Source organism: Protopterus annectens, chromosome 8.part1 (assembly GCF_019279795.1).
Source record: "Protopterus annectens isolate FY-2018-M chromosome 8.part1, PAN1.0, whole genome shotgun sequence".
Lineage (NCBI taxonomy): Eukaryota > Metazoa > Chordata > Ceratodontiformes > Protopteridae > Protopterus > Protopterus annectens.
The window spans coordinates 406,020,138-406,032,142 of NC_056742.1; the positions used below are offsets into that span (position 1 = coordinate 406,020,138).

The 12,005-nt window shown below is 43.9% G+C and overlaps 1 protein-coding gene across 3 annotated transcripts in view; it reads right to left on the bottom strand.

Moving 5' to 3' along the window:
- LOC122810380 (nuclear receptor coactivator 5-like) overlaps nt 1-12,005 on the bottom strand; it is a 177,045-nt gene that overhangs the window by 138,494 nt on the left and 26,546 nt on the right. For all 3 annotated transcript variants that reach the window (XM_044081976.1, XM_044081973.1, XM_044081974.1), the window contains 3 exons: nt 6,741-6,815; nt 5,827-5,900; nt 725-851 (listed from right to left, as the gene is read on the bottom strand). In XM_044081976.1, the coding sequence (XP_043937911.1) occupies nt 725-851; nt 5,827-5,900; nt 6,741-6,815 (276 nt within the window). The remainder of the gene's footprint in view (nt 1-724; nt 852-5,826; nt 5,901-6,740; nt 6,816-12,005) is intronic.

Sequence of the window (12,005 nt, forward strand, 5' to 3'; positions counted from 1 at the left end):
CAAAAGAAACCTTTTCCAAGGGCATCTCCCTTCATAAAGCCACCAGAAAATATCCTCTGTTCCAAAACATACTTCTGCCCAGCACACCTACCCATCACCGTTAACCAACACACCTGTTAACATTGCAACACCAACTGGGCACAACTCGCGTGCTAATTCAAGAACAGCTATATGGATTTCTTTAATAAGCAAGACCCTGTTTAAATTAAAAAGTCAGAACCAACACCAGTGAACAATAACTCTAGAAGAGGAGGAGAATGGAGCCTATGGCTTCCTGTGCATTCGACAGGAAACATCCCAACTACCACAGTTTCACAGCATTACCAGAATATATATTTTTTCCCATAAAGAAAGATGCACAAATATGCAGCACCACAGAGTCAGTTTTCAGTACTTAGGCTCAACCAGCAGACTGGTACAAAGTATTGCAATATACACTGCCAACCAATACAAGGAGCCAACAACTACCCTTCTTTACCAAACATACGGAACCACAACATTCAGGAAAAGGACCATGACTACCATAGACCCCTTCCACCTTTAACCAAAAAATATGCAGTTTCTATGGGGCTTAATGAGGGATTTTACTTTCCACCTACAGCAACTCTTCTGCACCACTCTGCAATATACTTAGTCTTTTAAAGCACATCTGACTAAAACTAGACTGACAAATTTTAATATACAACACATGTACAGCAAGAAAGCTAAATTTTAAAATTCTTACACTTGCTGCTTGCTGATTGAGATGATGACACAGTCTGAAGGTCTCTCTTTATCATACTCTTTCTCAATCTGTTTGTAGAACTGGAGATACAATTTCTCACGACGATCATCTTCTGTATATTCTTCACCTGTATAAACACATTTGTACAACAAATTAATGTACAAATTCACATCACATCCGTTAAGCGATACACTGACAGATCACACCGACATCACACCATACTCAACGCAAGCGCACTTAAAAAAAAAAAAAACTAGCACCACCTTCACTCACTGACATGCCAACCCCCTCCCCCATGTGGTGGAATTTGGCAATATGGTTAAAGTATGCAGATTTTAGTCTTGGATCCAGGTTATATTTTTCATCTGGTTCAACCTCTGGAATGGATTCTGCCTCAGCGACTTCCAACATTTGGTCCTAGGCCTCCGACTACTATACATATATACTGTACGATACATACTTTACAAGATATGTATGCACACTATAGATATGCATGCATAGGCTTGTACTTAATTTGTTTTAAATAAATATGCATGTATATGTGCATATAATACACGAAAATGTATACACAATTATACACATGCATGTATACATATGCAGATACCCACAGGCACGCATACACATATACACGTGTATGTGTATTTTAAAATCTCACACAGAGCTTTAGGTGAAAATTTGAGAGACTAACGTTGAACCAGATACCACAGATCATAAGTACATTTGTATCAATCGTCCATTTTCATCAGATTCAGCCTCCAGGACAGAATCCCTGCCTACATGATTTCCCGGGTGGAAATATGGAAGAATTTTTTTCCGAGTTTGAGAAAAGCTCTAGAGAGAGTGTACATCCTGTTTACAGCGAGACAAAGGTATTATATACAGACCACATAGCAGCTGGACAAATCTTATCAATTGGAAAATAACCAAACTGCTGAAGTTGCCACAGCTCTTGAGGAACAAGCTTTAGGTTCTCTCGACAGTTTTAGACCCAATGTTTCATGATGTATACAGCTTGAAAGGGTGATCTTGAAAATTAGGTCTCAGCCTAGATGTAGAAAAATACAACTAATAGATCTGGCTTCCTGAAATTCCTTGCTCTGTGCAAATGAGTTGGACATGAATGCCAGTTAGGTGCTGTGCACATCCAGTTAGTATTTTGGAAAGAATACAGGAAAAGATGGCTTGATTTATGTTGGGCTGATGCCACCTTAGAAATGACAGAGGGACTAACTGTACCTTTATGAAAAACAAAAGTAGTTTACATGTAAGAGAATTTCCAAACCTAAAGCTCTCAAGTGACCATCACCAAGCTTCCCATAGAATAAAAGGGAAAGCGAGCAGAGAGGATTTAACCTTTCCACAACACCCTGGGTGAAGACAGAAATTTTCCTATTTGCTTTGATACACTTCAGTGCTAGATTTTTGACACACTGGAATACGAACTTTTTCCAGTAAACCTGGCTTCACTGGCACCCCTGGCCATTACTAGAAGTAACCAAGTGGTTAACATGATGGAATGCAAGTCCAGCAGGAGAAGGTAGGGTAAAGCCTGAGGGCCAGAGTCCAGGGTGGATTGAGCAGTGGAGACCAGAGACATGGGAACCACACCTGTCGTGAACAGTATGGGGCAAAGACAATCACTTTGGCCTTAACCCTTATGGCTTTCTGATGGGATCCTGCAAATTAGAGGAAATGCACAGAGACTACCAGGGGACCAATTCTAGATCAAAGCTGGTGCCTGTCCCTGCAGAAGATCAAGCATAGTAACTGCTGCACTTCAGGCAAAAACGTCGCAATAAGACTGGCTCCAGCGAGTCTAGATTTCATTCTCCACTGTTGATTAATCGAAGGGCAAAAGAATGCACAAAAGGAAGCAAGTGCTCGATATTGCCAAGAGTCTATACATTGACATCCTGGTGATATGAAATGAAAAACAGACGAGTTACACAGCTGTACCAAGTTAAACATTCAGATCACTTTTTCTTCTCCAAGACCCAATGGAGAATGCTAGTCTTTTCTGCATGACTCTGGACAAGGAATCCAGTTTGGTGAGCTTAAAAAAAAAAAAATAAAAGTGCAAATGACCATGTTACTTCCTCCAAAATACCATAACAGACAAGCCAAGACCAACTCTCAAAATGCTTGGGCCTGGTTCTTTAACTGGAAAATTGCTACTAGGAAGTTTGTGCACCTCCTTAGTACCTTCCACTTGCCTTTTAGGCACTTCAGAGGCTAAAGATTCAATCACTTGTGGACTTACCAAGATGGCTGCAGATCAGTGTCAAACTCAGAAAAAGACAGCAGACTTCTGCTATGAGCAAGTTTCATTAACCAGCTAGTAAAAAAAAACTTAGTACTGCATGGATGCCAGGAAAAAAAAGATAGTACCTGGAGCTAAAAAAAAAGTGAAGAAACACTGCCTGTGGAAAGTTCTGCAGTTCAAAACAGCAATGCAACCTCCAAAACATGACTTAAAGTAACCTACAGGAAAAGGCAACTACACACATACCTAGTTAAGTGCAACACCGATTAAGCATATCACCACAAACAAAAAAGCCGGAAAAAATGGAAGCTTTAAAACAAATATTCAGAGTTGCTGCTAAACTTGCAAAAAAAATCATGAGGTTTAAATGAAATGGCTGGCTGAATAGGAGACTGCTCAGGAAGAGATGTTGAGGACTTACCTGGCTATGAGAAAGCAATCATTTAAAGGAGAACCACACCCACAGACAAACATTTTAACACCACACGAACTACTTACAGGTTTTTAAATAATTTTATACACAATTTGAGTCTGACCACATGGATCTGGCATATTGAAGCAATTCTGATTGTTTGCCTCTAGGTATGACAAACGCACAGTGCAAATGCCACAGGACAGTTTTTTTTTTTTTTTTTTTTAATATACTGCTGCTCTTATAGAATGGCCAAGCTGCAGTTTTATTTTTTTGTTAAGCCTGAATTAGAGGCAATACAACTTTCAGAAATTCCATGCAAATCTGTATATATGAAATTCCTATCTACAGGAAAGTAAAAAAAAAAAAAAACTGAGAAAGTGGTAGCTTACACAGATCGTAAGATGCAAGCAGTTGATTGTTTTAGTCCCATTTTACCAACTGGAGAAGTTGTTGTGGATAGCAATCGATAAAGAGCTGAATCCATTTTACCAACTGGAGAAGTTGTTGTGGATAGCAATCGATAAAGAGCTGAAGGACTTTATCTGGGAGGGGGAAGACTGCAAAAGTGGGATAAAGCTGATTTGGAGTATTTCAGAGCTATACAGTTAAAGCTCCTATATACACAGCGCAAACAAAAAACTCAAGTGAAATGGGTGTTGGGGATTTTGGACACAGGCCTTTGAGAATAAGTTACGCAGATTAATCTATAAAAGTAACAGAAAGGATCCCAAGAACTAAGCCAACATGGGAATGGAGATTCTGCAATACTTGGGGTAGAAGTGTGCAAGCACAAATCCTAACTGTGTGTGTGTGTGTGTGTGTGTGTGTGTGTGTGTGTGTGTGTGTGTGTGTGTGTGTGTGTGTGTGTGTGTGTAAAATAAGTCCATTAGATTGAATGCTTTCAAAATGTTGACCATCAAGAAGTGCTTCTGTCATGAGGGCTCACAGCTTGCACTCCTCTTTGGAAGCTGCTCCACAATCCAGCTATGGGGAATCACAGGAGCTACTCGCCAGAAAATTTTTTTTTTCTACAATCTCAGAACAGAAGTCTGAGAAGAAAGGGGGCAGGTGATGTGTTCAGACTAGAATTAAATCAAATCATGTGGAGTCTGGGCAGGGGAAGCAGAATCCATGCCCATTTAGAAATCTGCTTATAAAACAAAACAGCTGGCTTTTGTCTGAAAATCTCTTTTGAATCATCAAGTCTCAGGAGAAGAAAGGTGGCATCTGGCAACCAAACCAGAAATAAAGACATACAGGAGTGAACATTTCTGAAAGTTAAACCCAGAGAAGTTTCTCAACAGTTGCTAAAGATCCTTGTTAGACAAGTCAACAAAATAAGAATCCTCCAAAAATGGGAAGCTGTGAATGCCTGTAATTATTGGAGCCAGACACTTGACTGTCAGCAAGACATCTAAAATGTCTGAACTGTCTGCAAATAGGAATGTGATGAGAATCACTACTTAAATATAGAGAGGGAAGGAAAACAGGGAAGCATTTTGAACTTTGAAATCTTGACAAACTATTAAAGGAAGGGTTCACCACAGGCCTTCAATATCCTTTATTTGAAAGGAGATAAGCCTTTTTGTCCATCTGGCATAATTCCCTGCTCAAGCATTTGCTGCAAATGAGAGGAACAAGACTTTTTCATTGGCAAGGTAAAATCCCCTGAAGGGAGGGGATCCAACTACCAAAAGCATACTCCACTGAAATGCATATGAAATTAGTTTCTTGTCCACAACTGAAAATGAAGCCACAGCAATGGAGAAGCAGCCTAAACAAAGTCAGGCAGACTAGAGCAGTCTAAGCACAACCTTGCCAGTGCTGTAACTCCCATTTGACAACTCCTCAGCTGCTTAAAATTGCTTATTGAGAACAAAGGAAGAAAGTTAAAAATATGTCACCATTTGATCCATCCCACTTAAAGTACCGCTGATGCAGAAAGTACAAATTTCCTTGTTCAAGGGAGAATTTATGTTTTATATCTTCAAGAAGCTCAAACAATTAGTGCCACAAGCATCAGCTCTGGTAAGAAACACTGGCAACACAAAAAAAAGTGCTTAACATGAAAACGTATGTTGAGATTCAAAGACAGAGACAAGTTATTGAACATGAGCATTACAGTTTAAATGCAAGGTTTGAACAAATACTCAAGTCAGAGAAGATGGGTAAATGTATAAAAACAGCTGCAGAAAGAAAAACAGGATACAAGGAAAAACAGCTGCAGATTTACACACCCAAACAGTGAGAAATTTTCTAAACATGAATTTCATTCTAATCTGGAAAAAAATAAGTCTCAGTAAAGGAATAATCTAAAAGGGAAACCTGAAACCATACTTACAACTCATGAAATACTACACCCCCAACCACACAATGCCTGTTCTTCTGCCCAACAGTTCAAGGTGAATACAAACTTGTACTTACTTTGATACTGATAACGTTCATAATAATCGTCTCCACCAGAATAATCAGCACGCTGTCCAAAGAGCTCTTCAAAGCTTAGAGAGGAAAAAGTTAAAACATGAATTAAGACTTACATGACAGGTTTCTGTACTTCACAAAGTAAAATCTACAAGCTCAAACAGCACACTCACCCAAACATTCCTACTGCAATAAGAGGGAAGGAGTCAGCCTCAATACACATGGTTCTGACATGCCAAGAGCCAAATCCAACCTTATGAATACTTAAATTTATACAATTCAAGAGCCACTATGAATTTTAATTACCCCTTAAGACAAACAAAAGTTTTACAGAAGGACCCACTAACAATACCACATGTCCAAGTGAAATAAAGCGACATCACAGACACACTGGAAAGGAGGAGACTATTCGATCACAGGACTCGTCAGCAGAAAGCTGAGGGGGCTACCTTGGATAAGGAAATACCAAGCCAGGTAGGCACAACAAACCATGAAGACCCCACCAAAAAGTACAAAGCAGTGACTAGCCAGACCTTCAATACCACTGCAAAGCTTAGCCGTAATTTTAGCATACCAGCAATTTTGTAACAGGACTACTTACAAGTACATAGCCAAGTGACATGGGTTGCAAATTCAAATCCCATTACTACACCCAACACCCCAGTTATTCGTAACTGTTCACCTAACTGGAAACAAGGTGACTCTTCAAAGATATATCCATATAAAATTTACTGCGTCTAGACAAGCTATACAGGCCATTATTCAAGGTACCAGTTAGCGAGCTAACCTGTACTAAAGTGCAGTTTCTACCAAACAGGAAGAAAGACTTGCAGACCTGTAAGCTTGGACAATGTTACCACCTAAAAAAAGTTGATTAAATGGCACTTCTCAGAAAAGGATTAAACTACAGTTTTTACCTGTTGTCTTCCTGTGCATAATCACCTTCTCTCACGGGATACGGGGCCTTCTGAAATGGTTTGTATGGACTAATACTATAAAAGGAAAAATAAAAATCATTAATTTTAAAAAGGTACAAGTTTGAATTCATGCTATCTGCAGCTAAAGAAATTAGAGTTCTAGGTCAATTGTTACACTACTAAACCGAAAATGTTAACCACCAAGTCATTCAAATCAGAGCAAGATCATGACAGCCAGAGTGCCTCTAAGAGAATACAAAGTTGCACACTTGCTCTTAAAACATGGACAGAGGATTCAAATTTCAGAATAAATTGACAGGTTTCCTTCCAAGGACTCCAATATCCTAAAATGGTAAACTTCTGAACAGGACGGTGCATTACTTAATGATCTCCTGCCCCCCTGTAGCAGTTTCTTTGGGAGGGGGGTTCAGTCCTAGAATTTGCCACACTACCTCATTCTTCTAAAGAAAAGCCAAGTAAAAAAAGAGAAGTTGGGACGATCATACTGAAGCCAGCTTGTTTCATAATGCTCCAGTTCCCCCCGACTTGGCCAAGCTACCCTAGCACGACCACTAGCTGACTCGGAGAACCACTACCAGCACTCATGAAGCTGTTGCCCAACAGAGGAGGTCTCCCCACCACCACAAAAGGATCAAGCAAATGCCACATTGCCTCTTCCACCACCTGTAAAGGTGCTCGAGCCACTAGGCAGACTGTTTGCCTGGCTCACAGTTAAGGTCTTGACAATTTAACTTTTAAAATGATCACTGAAGACTGCACATTTGACAATACAAACTTGTACATTATTTTTCCAGTTAAGCTACAGCTGGTTACAATACTAAACAAAAAGGGCCACTGAAGTAAATTACTACAGCATATACCTTGTGTGTATGTATATGCAAATAAACTAAATATATGACAAAGTTATGTACTTACCATAACGTTCCATCTGAGTAGGTACTTCATTTGTCTGCAACCTGTGGGTATCGGATCCGAGTCGGCAGCTTTCCAAGCTACAAGATCAGAGCTCCTAGCTCCCCCCCTACCCATAATCCTCTGCTGTGCTACATTACCTCAGATCAAATTTTTTTTGCCTCTTGCACAACTCCTACCTTAGAGGAAGTAAGACCAGATAACTGTCCTAAAGCAGAACAAAGACCTCTTTGGTGATCAGGAATCCCGAAAGGTTCGGGGTGCCTCTTGCACAACTCCTACCTTAAAGGAAGTAAGACCAGATAACTGTCCTAAAGCAGAACAAAGACCTCTTTGGTGATCAGGAATCCCGAAAGGTTCGGGGGATGGCAAGGGGGAGGGGGGGGGGGTCGGTTGCAGACAAATGAAGTACCTACTCAGATGGAATGTTATGGTGAGTACACTAAAGTAGTTACTTCATTTGCTCTGCAACCTGTGGGACAGAGTCCCCAGCTACCTAGGGAAAAACAACCCTGGGTGGCCTATGGAAGGATATTCCGAAGCACCGCAGAGCCAAAAGAAGCCCTACCTCTCGATACCATATCCAACTTATGAGAAATAAACGTATGTGAAGAGGACCAGGTAGCTGCAGAGCATGCGTCATCCAAGGGGATCCTACACCAGAAGGCTGCAGAGGTGGCCACAGGCCTCGTAGAGTGAGCGCGAATTCCAGTAGGAACCGGTTTGCCTGCAGATAAGTACCCGTGGACTATGCATTGACAAATCCAATTTGCTACAGTCACTTTGCTAAAAAAAAAAAAATCTGCCACGGGTAAGGCCATTTCCTAATGACAGGAACTGGTCCGACTTGCGAAAATCTTTAGTCCTGTGCAGGTAAAACGCAGTTGTCTGTGCACATCCAATTTATGCAATGTGTATTCTCCTTTATTCTGAAAGTTTGGGAAGAACACGGGTAAGTTTATTGACTGATATTAGACTCCGAAGCCACCTTAGGTAAGAGGCAAGGATGCTTCATACATAAGGCTTGAAGTTCTAACACCCTTTTGGCTGAAGTAAGCGCCACCAAAAAGGCTGTTTCCAGGACAAAAACTTTAATGGAATTGAAGCCGCGGGTTCAAAGGGTGGGCCTGTCAAGGCTTGTAAGACTATGGCCAAATCTCATGGAAGCACCACCACTTTCACCGGAGGCTTCAAGAGGAAGACGCCCCGTAAGAAGGTTTTACATAATTTTGTAGAAGCCAAAGATCCTAGTCAGTCTCCCACATGGAAATGGGAGATGGCTGCCAATTGTACCTTAACTGTAGAAGCACTTGCTCCTTGTCGGAATATCAGAGACAGGAAGTCTAGAATAGTAGGAATAGGAACTGTAAATGGATCCAGGCCTCTATCTTTAGCCCAGACAGAGAAACTTTTCCATTTGCTGTAGTAAATCTTCCTAGTAGTCTGCTTATGTGCTGTGACTAAAATGGCCTTAACAGGAGAGGAGATACCAGGAGTCCTAGCCATCAGTGGAACTGGAGCAACCAAGCCGCAAGCTTGAGGTTCACCAGGTTTGGGGGTTGTAATCCCGCCGGATGCGAAATCAGGCCTGGAATGGGATCCAGTATCCATGGCGGAGATGCACTGCGAGATCGCAAGTACGGGAACCAGATCTGGCGAGGCCAGAATGGGGCTATGAGGATAACTCTGCTCCCCAACCGACGGATGAACTTGGTCATGAGCGAAAGGGGTGGATAAGCATAAAGTAGACCGGGTGGCCGAGCATGGACTAGAGCGTCTCTGGGATTCTCCCCTTCGGCGGGGAAGTATTGCGATGTACTCGCTGCATTTTGTGTTTGAGAAACAAAAAGATCGCAGCAAGGCCAACCCCATTTGCGGAAGATCTGCTTCGCAACTGATGGATTGAGAGACCTCTCGTACAGAGAGAATCACTCTGCTCAGTTTGTCCGCCAAAATGTTGGACCGACCCGGAATGTGCGTTGCTACCAGAAAACGGTTGGTGGATATCGCCCATTCCCACACTCTCATAGCCTCCCGGCAAAGTGGGTAGGACCTGGTTCCTCCTTACTTATGTACCAGACCAACGGACGTCTGTCTGGATTGCAATAGTCCCCAGAGGTAGAAGGTTGTGGAGAGCTTGCAAGGCTAGAAGCACCGCCCTCATCTCTAGGACATTGATATGCAAAGTGGTCTCCAAGGGAGTCCACGTGCCTTGGACGGTTCTGCCCGAACAATACCCCCCACCCCCCGAGGAGAGAAGCATATGTGGTCAGTGTGGCTTGGGGGGAGGGACAACAAAAGGCCTCCCTTCAGCTCTGGGAGTGCCTGCAAACTCTGCTCAGAGGAATCGGGAGTATTCAACGGATGGAGTAGCAGGGACCACTGAACTTGAAGGTCCACTGCAGAATTCTCATTCGCAGACGCGTGTGAAGGGCGAGACTGATCGCTGCTGCCATAGATCCTAGTGCCCTCAGAACTAATTCCGCCTCCGGGGCCGGGCTTTGAAGAATTAGCACCCGACAAGACAAGCTGTTTATCCTGTCCACAGTTAGCATAGCTTGAGAAATGCGGGTATCCAACTTGGCCCCTATGAACTCCAGGACCTGTACGGGGCAAAGAGGATTTCTGGAGGTTTACAGAGATGCCTAAGCTCTGGGCAAGGGTCAGAGCATAATCTGCCACGCAGAGCCGATGCCTGGTGGCGGTAAGGAGCCAGTAGTCTAGGTATGGGAAGACCCAAATGCCCAGAAGTCTCGGGTGGGCTGCACCCACTGCCATGACCTTGGTGAACACCCTGGGGGCTGAGGTGAGGCCAAACAGGAGAACCCTGAACTAGTAATGACTGGCTCCCAGCCGGAATCTGAGAAAACTTCTGGATAGTCTGTCCATCAAGATGTGGTAGTATGCATCCTTGAGGTCTATCGAGCACATAGTCGTTCTGCCGCAGAAGGGGGAGAATAGATTGGAGGGTGACCACCCGGAATTTTTCTTTGGGAATGAACAGGTTCAAAGTGGAGAGGTCTAGAATGGGTCTTGGGTCCCCCGGCTTTTTTGGCACTAAGAACCTGGAGTAATAACCCAATCCGGACTGGTCTGGGGCGACTGGCTGGATGGCTCTTTTCTAGCAACTTCAGGATTTCTGAAGCTGCTGCCTCCCTTCGATCGGGTGGAACATCGGAGAGGTGTATGGTCGAGGGAGGGTGGTTTATCAAGGGGATGGTATAACCTCTGGGTATGATGTGGAGCACCCAGAGAGGTACAGCCGGGTAAGCCCTCAGGGCTGCTGTGCGGGTCTATCCGGGAAGGGTTCCCTGGACCTGAAGTTACACGGTCCCCCTCTGCCTCTGGGCCGACGTCCTTGTCCTCCTTGCCTCCAGAGGACGAGGGGTCCGAAGCTGGATGGGATTGCTGGGACTTGAGGAACCACAGCTTCTTTTGTCCCCTCAGATTCCTAGAAAAGGATTATTGGGGATTAGAGAAGCAGACCCCGATGGCAGACAGTCTACCCATCCTTCTCGCTTTGGACCAGCATCTCGCAAACGGTCTTGCCAAAGAGCGAAGATCCGCCAAAGGGTGCATTCATGAAGGACGGCTTGAAGGGATCTGCAAAGACGGAGCCAGGAGTGACGTCACAAGATGACCCCGGCTCTGCTGGCCCTAGCGGCACCCTCCGTGGCATGGGAAAGTAGACGCATGGACGTGTTAGAGTGGCCATACGAGTCAAGAAAACTTTTGTCCTCGACTGACATGGACTCGGGGCTGCAACGTATTCCTTGTCTCGTTGCAGCCTAATGGTATGTGCCATATAGTTCAGCGCCCTTACAGAAAAGGTTGTTGAACTAAACATTCGCTTCCCCAACGCGGTCCAGTGCCTGAGATTCCTTATCTGGCGGGTGAACCGAAGAACTCTCCTGCGCGAGTTCTCTCTTGGTGGCAGCCGCCACCAACATGGCATCCACAGGGGTTCCCTTGGCCCAAGACAATCTATCCACTGGGGGGCTAAGGATCTTGTTGGGTCGCTTTGGGATAGGCTCCACAGTGTCAGGCTCCTTCCACGCCCTGGTAGTAATGAGGTCTACCAGGAGTAGAGTCGGAGGGGACACCCAGGAGGTAGAAGGGCCTGCCTCAAACGCATCCAGGAACACGGATTCATCTGCGGAAGGTTTTTGGGCAGACCACCCCCCTCTAATACGCAACATTTCCATGATTTCTCCGAAGGAGACATCCTCGAGGGGTGACCTTGGGGAACCTTCCCCTTCATCTAAATCAGTGTCGGTTGTAACGGACTCGGGGGAGTCCAGGTGCCTGCACATCATCTGATCCATTTCTGCT